The sequence below is a fragment of the Antrostomus carolinensis genome, unplaced genomic scaffold (genome assembly GCF_000700745.2).
Source record: "Antrostomus carolinensis isolate BGI_N321 unplaced genomic scaffold, ASM70074v2 scaffold4588, whole genome shotgun sequence".
Taxonomy (NCBI): Eukaryota; Metazoa; Chordata; class Aves; order Caprimulgiformes; family Caprimulgidae; genus Antrostomus; species Antrostomus carolinensis.
In genome coordinates, this window is record NW_010334034.1 from 51,369 (window position 1) to 67,053 (window position 15,685).

At 39.9% G+C, this 15,685-nt stretch overlaps 1 protein-coding gene across 1 annotated transcript in view; it reads left to right on the forward strand.

The window, feature by feature from the left end:
- The window catches only part of TGFB2 (transforming growth factor beta 2), a 63,569-nt gene extending 51,287 nt beyond the window's left edge, over positions 1-12,282 (forward strand). The window contains exons 3-7 of the mRNA XM_010174085.1: positions 5,479-5,611; positions 5,730-5,840; positions 7,953-8,127; positions 8,707-8,860; positions 10,746-12,282. Of these exons, the coding sequence (XP_010172387.1) occupies positions 5,479-5,611; positions 5,730-5,840; positions 7,953-8,127; positions 8,707-8,860; positions 10,746-10,904 (732 nt within the window). The 3' untranslated portion in view covers positions 10,905-12,282. The remainder of the gene's footprint in view (positions 1-5,478; positions 5,612-5,729; positions 5,841-7,952; positions 8,128-8,706; positions 8,861-10,745) is intronic.
- Positions 12,283-15,685: the final 3,403 nt, after the last annotated feature.

Sequence of the window (15,685 nt, forward strand, 5' to 3'; positions counted from 1 at the left end):
TCTGGGGAGGTGATGAATTTATTAGCCAAAACTATTCCACTGTAAATTATACTTAATTGTAATTTTCCTATTCTTCTGCATCTGTTTGTAGTAACTATAGGAAACTAAAAGTAGTAACTGGCCAGACCATCAAATCTGAAATAAACTGAGCAAGTTGCTGTTCTGGAGCTTTAGTTGTTTGAAAGAACCAGTGTGTGTTTCTGTCATTTTTTTTTTCCTTTTATGTGTGTAATGAGTCAAGAAGACGGGCTGTTCTGGCATCTGCTCTCAGTGCTTATTGTCTAGAATACATACACTAATGTGTTCATTCATTTATCCCCTGCTTTAGCTGCCTATATATATGAGAAGGAGAGTAGGCAAAGGAAAGTTTGAGCAAAATAATTAAGTTTCTATTAACAGAGTCTTGGGTTTTGGAGGTTTTTTGGTTTCATTTTTGAACCAGTAGGATTACATTGATGCCAAATGCTGCTGCTCTGCTTATATCGGCCTCTGATATGCCCCATTTCTTAAAGAAGCCATGTTTCTGCTAATTTTGCAGACTTTATTCTTTGTTTGTTATCGTGAATTATATAGTGTACTTTACAGTTTATAAAATACAGACTAAGACAATCCTTGTCCTTATTTTTATACTCAGAACTGTGTGATAGTTACATTTTAACATGTGTGCATATAAATAAACAGTTTCAGCCTCTAGTATTTTAATGAAGATTTCAGCTACTTGATACTTATTTTTTAAAAAAAAAATATACCAGTTAACGCTCTCCAGTTGATCTGAAAAATAAGCATAGCAGATAGCAGAAGTATTTTATAGAGCAGTATTTTCTGGAAACTTTCTTATCGTTCTTCTGAAACCAGTTTGTGACAAAACGAAAGCTTTTCACCACTGATTTGGAATATACTTCCAAGCTAGCATCATGGTCTGGCCTCCTCTAACAGACAAGGAAGAGCACAGGCAAAGAAGACTGAGCAGAACACCTGTACAGAATCAATGAAGAGAAGATTTCAAAGGACTTATAAATTATCAGAAATATGGCAGGGCTGATGAGGGTGGCATGTGAGTGCTGTCATCACCGAGATCCCTGAGTGGGCTTTCTAAACGTGTAGCTGTACAAGCAAGAGCAATGCTTTGTTTGCATCTGTCTGGCAGCTTCATGAGCCCTGCCCTGCAATTAACTACATTATTTGTATATTCACATGTTTGTTTTTCCTTGATCTGCTGGCAGCAGCTGCACGTATATGATACCTAGAGATGCTTCATGGGTATTTGTAAGATAATTTATTTCACCAGGTGTTTTTTAAGAAGAGTCAGAATAGAAAAAAAAAATGATGAGGGCAAGGCTAGCAGTGCCTGTAGAAAAAGATAACTAGAAGGCAAGGCTTAAGTGTACAAGGTACTTTGTTAAGAGTAGATTAACAAGCGTTTTGGCTAACTATTTGATTTCCTGTGAAAGGGAGGAATCCTGTACAAAAACAGGGGAGACAAAACCAAATTGTTATTAGATTTTAGGGCATTGCTACTGAATTACTGTGCATACTGGGCTAGAAGTCTGCTGGATAACCTTTTGGTAACACTTCGACCTATTCAGCTCATCCCCACTACGCATATGTTCCCTGCATAGTCCTTTAATAGAAAAGGCAGTGTTCCATTATCACTCTGTTGAAAGCGAGACCAAGTAAACAGATATACCTGGAAGGACATTCTCATGTTCAGAAGCTGCAGAGATTTTGCACAACCCGCATTTTGAGTTTGTTGATTTTGAGCTTTCACTCACGCATGTGTGAAGGTGTGCATGCTCGCACCTGCACGCATGCAGTTGTTGTGCATCATCAGCTACTTGTGAATGCAGGTGTTGAAGTGTTTTGCTTGTAAGTGAGAGAGGTGAGGTTGTGTATGTGAAAACTCTGTTTCCTAGTCATGCAGATGATTGAATCTGTCATTTCTACATACAGGTGGTGATGCACAGTACTCCCCCACCCCAAAAGCCCTAGCCATCCACATCATAACCCCACCAAACTCTTTCTACCTCTTCAAGAGGGAGTGTCTGGACAAGGTGCCAGAAGGAAATGAGAAAGGATTAAAGGGGAAGTTTAACTCAGTCTTTTTTCGCTCCTGTGTTTCCCCCCGGCCCCTCCCTGCCTTGTCTTCTGTTAATATTTTTAGTGCACTGAAAATTCTTTTGCACAAAGGCCTTCTACTTTTTAGACCTGCATTTAGCTCCTGCAGATACAAGTTGTGCAGCAATGTTTCTGATAACAGTGTTTGATGTGGTTGCGATGGGCTAAGCATAAAGGTAAGGCAGTGTTTATAGGCAAGGCAGGGCAATGTTTATAGGTAAAGGTAATAGCTCTTCTTAGACCAGTCAGTATAGTTGGAAGAAGCAGACAAGCTTTCAAACACAAAAGCTGCAAGGCACAGAAAAGGCTTTTCTTCTTTTTTGCAACTAAACTAGTTGATTTAGTAGGAAGAAAGTATAGGAAATACTGAAAGAGAAGTTTTTCAATGGGAATATAAGCTTGAGGGTGTACTGGAAGAAAAAGGTGTGTTGCTGATGGGGAAGGTAAGACCAGAAATGTAGTGCAAAGTACAAAAAAGCAAACCAAAGGGGGGAAATGGCAGAGAAAGCCTAAAATGCTTATCTCATAATAATTTCTGGAAACTCATTTGAAGAACATACTGTAGCTGTAAAAATTTCTAATAGATTCCTACAAAGAGGCCACTCTGTTAACTGCCATGTAGAGTGCAATTGCTTCAGTGTGGATGGAAACACAGAATGTAGCGTAGGAAAAGAAGTGAAAAGCCCTTTGTCAGGTAGACTCTGAGGATCCAGCCTCGGATTTTATTATCATTAGCTTTCCACACTTGCAACAATGTAACAGCAAAAGAAGGGAAAAATGGAAATAGCCAGGCTAGAAGATGGTTCTTGCTTACAAGCAATCGGGTTGTTGAGATCATACATCACCCTAACACTCTAAAGATACTTAGCCTAGGAGAAGGAGATTGAAGCAGACATGCTAATTTCACTCAGAATGACACTCACCACACTTAAAAGCCTTATGCCTAAGAACCACTAGTGCCTGTTTAACCCATGATGTCAATCATGGAAATTATGCCATGTTTAATTCGTGACTTTTTAGCTTATTCTTTGTAATTTTCTTCCTGAACATTCAGCATAAATGGAGAGAAGCCTTACTTTCAGATACCACAGATACTGTAGTTGGGATAGTATCTACCTCTTCTAATCTGTACTGTCCATCCTGTCCTACAGTTTCAAACCCTGCAAACACTTTTCTTGTCATTCAGTTCATCGGTGAGGATGGATGTTTCTTTGTACCATTGGATACATGCAGTCAAGATTTCTTGTACTTTTACAAATGCCTTTCATGCCAGGTACACACTGCCAGCCCTCGACTTTGTCTTTTGATAGCAATGAGAATGGGATAGAGACATTTTATTTTGGATACTAAGGCGCAGCTGAGTCTTCAGAACAAATCTAAGACCAATTATAGTTAACATCAGGAGATTGCTTTTGGCACATTACTTACTTTTAGATCCTTACATCACTGCCAAAACTGAGGTATGCAGTTTCTGGAGTCTTTGGAAAGATATGACTGTGCAGAAAGGAAGAGAAATGAGCCAAGTTCTTGTGTCCCATTTGCCTCACACCCCCACCCCCCAACACATCTTTGCACAATGACAGCTGCACTACATCCTCAGAAACACTTGAGTTGACCTGATAAAGACCAAGGGGAAGGCAAAGTTATATTTGTACTTCTCTGGGACTTTCCCAGCATTGATTACTGATTCTCTCATCCCTCTGGCACTTCTGAGCAATGGTAGTCCCCTTGCTGCTGCCAGACTCTCTGTAAACAGTTGTTCAAACACTTTGTTTGAAGGTTGCCTCATGAAAAGGAGTCCCAGTGTTCAACGTTTGAGTGCCCTCAGTGTCTATTGGAGAGCTCAGCATCGCCTACTAGGGGCACTTTGTAATTTTCTGGACTTGGACCAACATCTTCTCGTGTCTTTTTGCTAAATGTGTTGATCAGAAAGAAGGCAAAGAACTTGTCATGCTGCTGTCTTCTCATAAGACAAATGTTATTGTGGGAGCTGCACCACCTTTGAGAGGTCCAGCACTCCCTTAAATAAAGAGAGAGACTCTACATGTTAGACAGAATCTGGCCTTTTCCAGCGTGCTTTTCTGTTTAATTATGAAAAGCCTAATTTTATCATGATGACATAATTTCACACCTCTTTTGAAATAGTTTTCTTTACATGTATTATGCAGTTTCACTATTGTTTTATTCCAGCAGCGTTTGCTAGATGTCAGGTTGGTCTGGGCTGAGGAAATAGGAGGAAACAATGAGACATTGTCAGTTATTCCTTTGGAGATGGACTTGGATGGTTAAAGAGAGGAAGAACCCAAAACAATATACGAAGTCACACAGCTGGCATGCCAAAAGTTACAAAATGATGTTATCGTGTGGTATCTTGATTGGAATTGACTTAATGTTGCATGGCATTCCAGCTTCCTGCATCGCAAAACTATCAACATAGTAATAACTGGGAAACCAGAAACCTCTTAGCAGCCAGAACTCCAGTTGTTTTTGTCCTAGAGTTTGGGTAAATAATAGCAGGCTATGCTTATATGTGGGAAAACACTCGCTGAATTGTTTAGATAGGAGGAAGACTGTGGGCACTTGAAATTCTAGGCATGCAGTGCTGTGTCTTGAAAGGAAGGGGCTGGGTTTTTTTTTTCCTACAGGTATTTTTTTATTGCATGCTCAGTAGCAAGCTTTGCTGAAACTTTTGACACAGATACAAATACAGCCTGCGTCAAAGTTTGGATGGAAGCAGCATCGCCTGTTGCACAAATCCATGTGTGGTCATGATCCACACCAGGCTGTCTCTGCGTTCCCCCCAGGTTACCTGTATGGACAATAACTTTTTTCTGTTTAATGTGTGACCAGTACCTGAAGTCAGAGGGAAGGCTGGAAGCATTAATAAGGCAATGCCATGCAGATCAGTTATGGGTAAGCAATATAGTATCTTCAGTGTGTACCGACCACATTGTACAGATTTCACTTTAGCATCTGATATTAGGCTCTAACCAGTGTAAATATTACTGAAGAAGGTAAAATAGCCTCTTTTGATGTTCCAGTTACTCTATTCTCTTGACCCCTTGTGTTGCAGGACAAGTTTTCAGGGCAGTCTTTCTGTGTGACTTCTCTTAGGAAGGAACATGTGATGTTAGGTTTTACTTGGCAACATAAGCTGATTTCATTAGGGTGTTTTTATATCACCTTCTTCTCCCCCCAAACCCTAAGAAAATACTTTCTGAAAATGTGCCTGAAAGTTTATCTGTTGCATAGAAGTTTGATCTATAATAGTTTCTTCTGCTATTTTATAATGTTGGTGGTCCATTTTAATAAAAAACAGGTAAATGTTAACCTGTAGGCAATCATATTTATTGTTTCTTGCAGGTTCTAAAATCTAAAGAAGTATCATCACCAGGACAGCGCTACATTGACAGCAAAGTAGTTAAAACAAGAGCTGAAGGAGAATGGTTGTCTTTTGATGTCACTGAGGCTGTACATGAGTGGCTCCACCATAGAGGTGACAACAAGTGCTCTTTGCCTTCACTCCTGCCCCAAGTGCTTCTCCATTAACTCAGCAGTATTTCAGGGTCATTCCATATGTAAAAACCAACTCCACTTACTTTTATGTTTTACAGACAGGAACCTTGGATTTAAGATAAGCTTACATTGTCCGTGCTGCACCTTCGTGCCTTCCAATAATTATATCATCCCAAATAAAAGTGAGGAGCTTGAAGCAAGATTTGCAGGTAATGAAAGAAAAACAACTTTTAAAAATGTTGTGGTACTTGCTAATTGAGGACGGCAACAAACCATCCATTGTTTGATAGTCATGAGAAAACTTGCTGAATGTTTTCAGAATAAACCCTTGGACTGCTGTCCATCCTAGCACTGTAATGGTTCAGGCTTAGTAGAGAAGGCTACTGCTGGAAAGTCAAATTAGGATGGTATTTGGCTCCCATGTAAGCTGCTTGTGGTAGATATGTGTGTGAGCATGGTGCATTTTATGAGTGTTAACCAATACTTGTTGTGGCAAATTTCCAAAGTATATGTAAGGCAACAGTTGGCTGCTTTGCTTAAAGAAGCACCTTCCTTTGTCCTCACTGACTATACAGGGTCCCAGTCTTTGTAAGCACCTGCACACATACTTCCAGCTCTTCAGGCACACTAAATTTCTCCAGCTACTCTTTGTTATTTTTTTCTTTTTCTTTTTCTTTTTTTTTTCTGGTCATATCAGTAATATTTTAAATTACTCTGAGCAATGGCATCAGTTGCTTTGGGAAGAGTTGAACAATGGGTGCCAGGCTTGTGTAAATATGCTGCAGTGGTTTACTGCTAGTGCATTGTGAGTTGAAGAAACTGAAATGGTGTGCTGGTCTACGTGCTACTATTTCCAGCAGTGGAAATCTGAGTCTCAGATGAAGTCAACAGAACTACATTAGTTAACATTGATTTTCTCTATATATCTACGTTAGCGCATAGAATTTAATGTAGCATATTTGTATATTAGTTACACAGAATATTTTTTATGCTGACAGCTTAGTAAAAACTTAAAGTTTGGATTAAGTGGACATTAAAAAAATAACAATGTATAGTTAGGGTTATGGATATTTGTGCTTCTTATGGACAGCAGACAAGGTGATAGAGAGTAAATATATCAAGGTCGCATAAAATCCTTTGTGTTTTTACGCCATTCAAGTTTCAGTTTCAAAAAGGGAATTGTTATTTAATTGACTGTGCTATAGTTATCATCCACCAATACACATAAAACTATGGCTATATTAGAACAAATCCAAATTCTGTTTATACAGTTCACATTTATTAAACTATATAATGATTTGGTTCATTTGTTTTCCAAGGATTTGGCTATATTCCTTGTTAAGTATTAAATTTTTCTAACCATTGTTTCACAGCGTTGGAATTTTTTCTCTAAGTAAATACATGTAGTGTACGTATGATTAAAGCCATTGTGTGTAAAAAATTGTTGGTATGGTATTTGGCCGCTGTAATTGCAAATGTTACAAAATGAAAAGTGTATCTTTTTCTCTTTAGGTAGTATTATCTTGTTCAGGAGGTTAATTTTCAAAAGGGTCTTAGCAACAAGCATAATGTGAGCTCTTTAGACTCCTAGGAAAGGCTAATACCTTAAATCTTTTGCCTGTGCTATTGCCATGATAAGAAGCTAGTAAGTCTTCAAGAGAAAATACAAGAGTTTCAAGAGAAAATACAAAATGTGGTATCATGGATTGCCACTTCAAGAATAAATATTTTGATCAATGTCCTTGCCATGCCTATACAAAAGAAGGGACTAGAATAACTGACTTTCTGGAAAAAATAGCAGATTAAATAAAGTGGCAATGGGAGACAGATAATTTACAAAGAGGTAAATGTGACAGAGAAAACTAATGGGATGGAAGTACACAGTGGGAAATGCAGATGAAGTATCTAGAGCAGCTTTAATGGTGTTACAAGGTTTTAAAAGGTACATAACTGTTAAAGGATGGGAATACTGTCATAAGTGAAGTAGCAAAAGCATCACTGCTTGGGACATTTGAAACTAAGCAATGCAGATGCAGTGGCTGAAGTAATCTTTTCTGTTACTCATTTCAACAGTTCTGGTGAATGTACTGAAATGCCATTAAATGGCCATGAATGTGGGAGGGCTGATACAATAGATAACATGAGAACTGTGAATATCTTAGGGAACTTGGGTTGGAATTTGCCCCCACTTCCCCAGTATACATGCTAAGCTGACATCAACATTCCCCAGTTTCTGAGAGAATTTTTTTTAAAGAGATGGTTTATTTAATTTGTAAAGAAAAAGCAACATAATGTTTATCACCAAAATGTATTTTTTGAAGGTATTGATGACTACACATATTCCAGTGGTGATGTGAAAGCTTTAAAGTCCAATAGGAAAAAATACAGTGGGAAGACCCCACATCTTCTGCTAATGTTATTACCCTCCTACAGACTTGAGTCGCAACAGCCCAGTCGGCGGAAGAAGCGTGCTCTAGATGCTGCCTATTGTTTTAGGTAACTATGCATCCATCTTCAGTATATTTACATAGCAGTACCAGCCTGTGAGGTGTAATGCAGTTGCTTATCATGTTTCTTTACGGTTGGCATTTATACAGAGTGTGGACCCTCATTCGCAGACCCACAGGGTCTGTGTGCAGTAGGTATCTGCCCAGCAGTCTCCAGTCCTGCAGACAGTGGCAGGTGAAGAAGGTTGTGGCCTTAGAAAGCAGAGGCTGAGTTCCATCTGGGATGATTCCCAGACCCATCAGCCCCATAATTACAGCTAAATTATCACCTCTACTGTGCGCACCTACTCAGAGAGGCCACTTAGTAGGACCTGGAGGAAAACACTTACTAGGGAAAAATACTCTAGAGAAACCATTAGCTTTGTCTGTACAAGCAAGTCCTGCCATGTCTAAGCATCTGATTTCAGTTACATTACAATCTACTCTTGATGTGATTTGGTTGTGTATTTTTGGGACTTGGTCTTACCTGCTTGTAAAGCATAATTCAGGGAGCAAACAACTGGATTATGTTTGTTCCTTGTATTGTCTTTCTTATGACCGACATGTTTGTCTGTATTTTATTTCCCAGGAATGTGCAGGATAATTGCTGTCTGCGTCCACTTTATATTGACTTCAAGAGGGATCTTGGCTGGAAATGGATTCATGAACCTAAAGGATATCATGCTAATTTCTGTGCAGGAGCCTGTCCATATTTATGGAGCTCAGATACTCAGCACAGCAGAGTAAGTAATGCTTTTTCTAATTTTCAGCTTGTATTTTATAACTGCAGCTTGAAATATGTTTCTAGGACTGACACCAGCACCAGTACCCAAAGCTTGTATTTGTTATCTCGATAACTAAGGATGATGAAATGGGGCCCTATAGAGGGACTCGCACATGGCCTCAAGCTAGCGTTGAAGCAGTAGGAATGTAGTGGCCCAGAGATTTTTTTTTATTTTAATGTATTCATCAGTATGACATACGGATGGATAGATTGAATGCTCTTTGTGAGTATGAGCATGGTGTAGCTCTGAGAGACTGCCTGGGGAGGCACCTTTCATTATAGAGCATGAGTGGAAGATGGCACAATGAGTTTGGTCAGCAAAGGCACTGAGGGAGGCACTGTCAGAGTAACAAAAGGACTGACTCGTACCACCGGATTATCACCTGCTTTTATGATCAGCCATTTTTCATTTTTCATTGTTACTGATATGCTACCATGCTGAATTTAATGAAAATTTACTGATAGATGTACTTTTATTTCAAAAGATGTATTCATTCTTGTACTTTGAAAATTTATATGCGAAGGGGGAGCCTTGTGTCTAGGATGCTGAAGAATCATTAGTCATCTGAGATGGGAATTTTTATTTTGGAGATGAGATGAGGTATTTTAGCCAACTGCCTTAGGATGAGTAGTACTCTGCTGTGAAGTGCTTATTTCTCTCAACTGTCAATAAGGATGTCTAGACAGTAAATGCAAGAGGCAGACATTTGCATTGCGGTTGTCATAAAGTAAGAATTTCACCTGCAGGTCCATACTAAGAATGATTCCCCTTTTTCAAGCCTCTCTTAAAATACCAGATCAACATCAGCCAGCAGGGAGAACTCTTCGTGTCCAAGGGGCAGCTTGCTCTGCCTTTGGTCTGTAAAGCCATGATAGAGTGTCCTTCTTGAACTTACAGACCCAGGTGTAGATATTCTTCATAGCTGTCACTGGCTGTGGCTTTGTACGATTAGCAATGTCAGCAGGCAGAGGTATAAATAAGGTAAGTATGTTTCCGTGCTGGTGTGGAGTAATAGTGTACACAGTTTGAAGCGGCACTTGTTTTTAAAGGAAAGAGGAAGAATAACTGTCATGGTCACAAATATGTGGTTTGGATAGTTGCCTGAGGAGTCAGAAGTTGCTTAATAAAGTAGTTAGTGTTGCTGTCCTGAACAGATCTTCTGTCTCTCTAAGCTGCAAATGTTGTGTTGAAGTTCTAGGAAAAGGTCACTCGGTGTTTGGCTAACGCATTAATGGCATCCTCAGAAATACCTATGCATCATCAGCGGGTAACCCTTCATACTTCCCTTGCAGAGACCCATACATATGAATCCAACATGACACAAAGCACCAGCACTGCTAACTTCACTGCAGCTGATTCTCAACAGGAGTAGCTGTAGCTTGAGTCCTGGTGCTTGCAGGGTGGCATTAAAGGACTTAGTAAAACATAGCCAGAGGGGAAAAGCAGGGGAGTGTTTATGTGCTGAAGGGTTCTCTTCTCCCTTTGGTGCACTTGTAAAGGCAAAATCCTGTAACAGCAAATGGCAATCTGAAGACACAGATAAAAACCTTTCAGTTTCTTCTTTCCTTATCAATACAGTGTGCATGTTGATTCAAAGGCAGGCTCCAGGCATGTACCTGTTTAGAGAGTTAAGACTGTATGCATAAAACCTTAGGAAACAGATTGTGACACCAGATTGAACTGAAGAAGAATAAAAGATATTAAAATCCAGGAATTTCATACTACTTTCAGTGTGCTTTCTCTCGGGCTCTGTGGGAGGAAGCGATGCAGAAGGGAATTTGCTCTGCAGTGGCAGGAAGACAGAGGTAGCTGACTTAATCTCTTTTTTCCTTTCTCCTTCTAGGTTCTCAGCTTGTATAACACCATAAATCCAGAAGCTTCTGCCTCTCCGTGCTGTGTGTCCCAGGATTTGGAACCCCTCACCATCCTCTACTACATTGGCAAGACACCCAAAATCGAGCAGCTGTCCAACATGATCGTAAAGTCTTGCAAGTGCAGCTAAAGGATACCCCTGAAACAACACGACGCGTGTGTATTAAAAAAAAAAAAATAACCAAGGAAAAAAAGAGAGAGTGAGAAGGAAAGAAAGACAAGAAAACCCAGGTTCATCAGTGTTAAAAGAAAAAAAAAAAAGAAGAAAAAAAAAGCGGTACTAGTCTGGACTGTTCGAAAGTTTTTGTTTTTGTTTTTTTTTAAACTGGCATCTGAAGCAAAACATTGAAGGCCTTTATCCTACATTTCACCTAAACATAGTGTGAGATAGACAAGAAGCAAAGTTAAAGAAAAAAAAAAAACCTTTTAAAAAATAAACACTGGAAGAAATTTGTTAGTGTTACTACGTGAAAGGAAAAAAACAGGAAAATCCCATGAAGTGGAGTTGCTGTAGCTGTCCCGTGCCTTACTTGATCTCTCTGTATTGTTACGCAATAGGCATCCTACCCATTCCTCTTAGTTGTAGAATTAACAGCGCATTATTTATTTGTGTGTAAAAACTATCAAATGAACATTTCCGTATCGCCATTGGAAAAAAGAAAAACGGCCAATGTGGACAAAGTGGAGACCAAATAACTGCCAGAAATACATATAAAGCCTAAAGGAACACAAGCTCAAAAGAATCAGAAAAGTAATGGTTAGTTTAGTTCAATTAAAATAGAAATGAATTATTACACTATTCAGAAACTCTGCCTTTAAAATATGTTCTTTTTCATGCCAGCTGCCTAGGGGAGGCTTCTTGTAAGGTCTCAAACCCTTGTTTTAAATACTGAATAATTTACTAATAAAGGACATTTTGATTCTGTCTCAAAGACAAGTCTGTAAGATTTTTTTTTTTTTTTTTTTTACTGTAAATGATTTAAAATGTCAGTTTAGTAAACCAGTGAAATATTTAACATGTACTGGTCTAATCTTCAGACCTTAATATGTTGCTGTATAGCTATGCTATGGGATTTTTTTGTTCTTTTGGTATATGTAACCATACCTAGAGTATTACAATAGGTGGGTAGTAAAAGCCAGCTTAATTGGAAACATATCTGTAGATCTCTATTTGTAAACTATTAAAAAATTAAGTACTTTATGTGTAATGTGTAAATTTTCACCATATTTTTGTACTCTGTAATACTGTCAGCTCTCATGAGTTTGAATTTGAATTTGGGGCTCTTTTTGATCACTCAGAATCACGTGTTTCCCTCTAGCTGGCCAGTATGAGTAGAGTCCCTATATTTTGACTTGCACTACAAATACATGTTTTATAATAATTGCTATACATGTGCTTTGTATATTGTTCATCATTATGACATAAGCTACCTGACTCCATTTGTTTTTCTGTTTTATAAAAAGGATGGATTAAAATTATCTCCCCCTCTCTCCCTCCCCTCCCTCCTTGGTCATCCCTGTTTGTAACACTTGAATCGCGATGCGGTTCGGATTCCTAGACCTTTTTATTTCCTTTCGGCTATAGACATTCAAACAGATGGGCAGGGAGTGAGGTGTTGCAAGAGGAGATGTCCCAGCCTGGCTAAGGCGAGGCAAACCCTTGCAGAGAATGACATTCACCACTGTGCAGAAGGCTGGTAGGAAGCGTCTGCCGCGGCGATGCCCCGAATGTGGCATGAGCGGGATTGGTTTGCAGTCAGAGGCCGCGTCAGCCTCGCACACAGTGGGGACTTGCCCCCACAGTTAGTCCGTGGGACTGATCCTGCCCCTGCTGCAGGTAACAGAGGTTTGCCTTTAACTTCTGCAGCAGGCCCCTTTAGGCTATTGGTGCGTGTGTAAGGATTAGCAGGATCAGACCTTTGATTTTTTGTGAGTTGCTGATTTTTTTTTTCAATTGAGTTCACATTAAAGCTTTTTTAAAAAAAAAAAGTAGAGGAAAAAAGAACATGAAGTTTCTAGGGTGTTGTTGTTGTTAAGCATGTTTAAATATGGTAGAGTTAAAAAAAAAATGCACAGCATTCATACTCTTCATTGTAAAAAAGCTGCAACCTAAATTAGCAAAATAATCATGAAGAAGGCGCATTCAGTTCTTTTGACATGATGAATGGTTTTGCACGGCAAAGCTGGAAAACTACATTAGAAACATACTACTTGGATGAGAAGGATGTTTTCTGTCGTTGACCGAGGAGTGTCGGGAGGATGCTCCTGAGCTTGATGTTGTCAGCTCCAGTTTTACGAAGTACAATTTCTTTGGCTTCAGCAGAACAGTGATGCAAAGCTGAAGTGCCACACCGGCTTGCACACGCAGCTCCTCGGGACTTCAGTAGAACCTGTGCTTATTGCCTAGATGGAAACATAGCCCCACAGATGATCTAATCCCACCCGTTGACTCAGCGCAGAGGAGGAGGTATGTTAGACTTCCAGTTTATTTAGTGAGTTGAGATGAACAAGTGAAAAATCTGTCCTGCTAACACTTTATTGAGCCAGACTTACTCCAGTGAGAAGATGCACTGAACTCAGTGAAACTCCTCAGGGTAGTAAATACTCTGGATTTTGTTGTATACGGCAGCAAAATCAGTTTTATCAGGTTCAGTATGAGAACTGTATTTTTGTTGGACAGGAAAGGAGACAAGGATGAACACATTTTGAAAAACTTAACATTTTTGCAATTCTCTACTACGGGAATGCAGTTCAAAATCTATTTTGAAGCTTTGAAAAAGTGGAATAGGAGATAGCATAGTTGTCCAACTGTACTCACTATGCGCTGGACGCAGCTGAAAATTTCAGTTTGGGTTTGGAGTTTTTTCTCTAAATTTAAATATAATTTCTGTAGTAATTACCCCAATATTGAATACTTTTTTTTTTCCTGAAAATGCACTGATAGTATTTGAAATACTCTATTATAATGCTCCTACAGTTTTTTTGTTTGTGTATTAGGCATATATTTCCCTTTAATTACCAAGGATGTTAGACCTGATCCTACAATGTGCAGAACTCATGGGTGAAGTTCCCCTCTACAGAGTGGGGTAATGTGAGTCCTAAGCACCACTCAGGTCTAATGTAAATCCCCCTTGGATGATGTTTAGATGGGTCTGCAACAGCTCAATGACTTTGTGCCAGAGACTTTATCATGACAAGTTGGTTGCCCCTGTCTGAGCAAAGTCCCTGAGAACTGGTGGGAAATGTTCAGCACCTTGAAAGATCAGACCCAAGGGGTTGACTGGGGCTGAGGGGGAATCTTAGCACTTAGCTGGGTGGGATAGGACAGCATTTTTTTATGTTTAGCATCAATACAATTGTATGGTTGGCATGGTTTAAAGGAGAAAATAAAAAGGAACTTAAAGGACAGCTGTGTTGTACTTTGGTGATCGATTACTCTGTATTTTAACACATTGTATGTCTGTTTTTGTGGTGCTCTAGTGGTAAATAAATTATTTCAATTATGTGTTGGTGTTGCTTTTGTATGGCAGTATTCTTCTGGCATAGATGGTTCCTCAGCTGTGGCTCAGCTTAATCCCTGCAGAGCCTGATTAGGTGCGTGATTTTATAGTGTGTGTGACCTTGACACGTCCAGCATGGGCTGAGATGAAGAACAACCATCCAGGGTGAGCGTGGATCATGTCTGCTCTGCGGTTTGCTTTCCCCTCAGCCACTGCAGTGTATGTCTCGGTTGACTGCTCTGAGCAGCAGCAGTGTCCCATGTGTGCACAGGACAGGTACTGCCTCGGGCAGGAGTGGTGTTACCCCACAGCCCCACTGTGCCTGATCCCTCACCAGAACCATGCTCTGGTGTTCCTCTTAACTGCAGGTACCAGTTTTAGTGGCTTTCCTCTGACAGACAATCTCAAAGCACTTTCTTTCTCATTTCTGTAGGGCTGTGGGAGGGGAGAAGGGGATCTCATGTTTCACGATGCTGATATGGTAAGTGGTCCCACGCCGTTGCATCCTTCAGTAGAGCTCAGTGATACTGTTGGTTTTGTACATCATACAAGATAGTCTGCAGTGGGATGAGATGGAGTATTGGAGGAGAGGCAAAAGGCACTAGTTGGAACATTCTGGCTTTGTGCAAGGGAAATATTTTTACAGTGAAGGTGGGCAAGTCCTGGAACAGGTTGCGCAGAGAGTGCATGACATCTTCATCCTTGGAGAAGCTCAAAACCAGCTGGGCAAGGCTCCGGGCAGCCTGCTTCTACTGTGTCTGCTCTGAGCAGGAGATTGGGCTGGAGACCCCACAGATGGCTAACCACCCCCATGAATCTATGAACAGTTGTAGTTCAACCCAACCACTATTTTTGTCACCGGTTAAAAGAGCACAAGGAACACTTGTTCTCAGCTGCCTCAGCTATTTCAGTTTGCCAGCAGCAGCAACATAGCCACGTGGAATCGTTTTATTTTATAGACAGTAAGATTCCTTGGTTTGTTGTAAGTCTCTCTTCATGCACTCTGCAATATGCAATTGCATTATCTGAGCAAATAAGAATTAAGGAGCCTGATATTTCAGCTTTTCTTTATCAGACTTTTGCAGCTCTAGTCACTTAAATAAATAAAACTGATGAGAGGAAGGGCTGCAGGATTGAATCATGACTTTTAAAGTTGATAAAATCATACATGAAAATGCTTCCAGACCAGGGACTGATGATGAGAAGGGGTGAACATCTGCTCTTCCTGGTGCCTTCTCTGGGGTCTAAGGGGTGCATGGCATTTCTTGGCATAAATGAAAGTATATGTTTATGCCAGATTGTTTAATGTTGTTGTGACAAATTGTAACAAATGGCCCCTGTGGTCTGTGAATGTATGTTTAAGAATGCGACTTGGGATGAGCATTAAAAACAATGCTAGTGGCCATTTCAC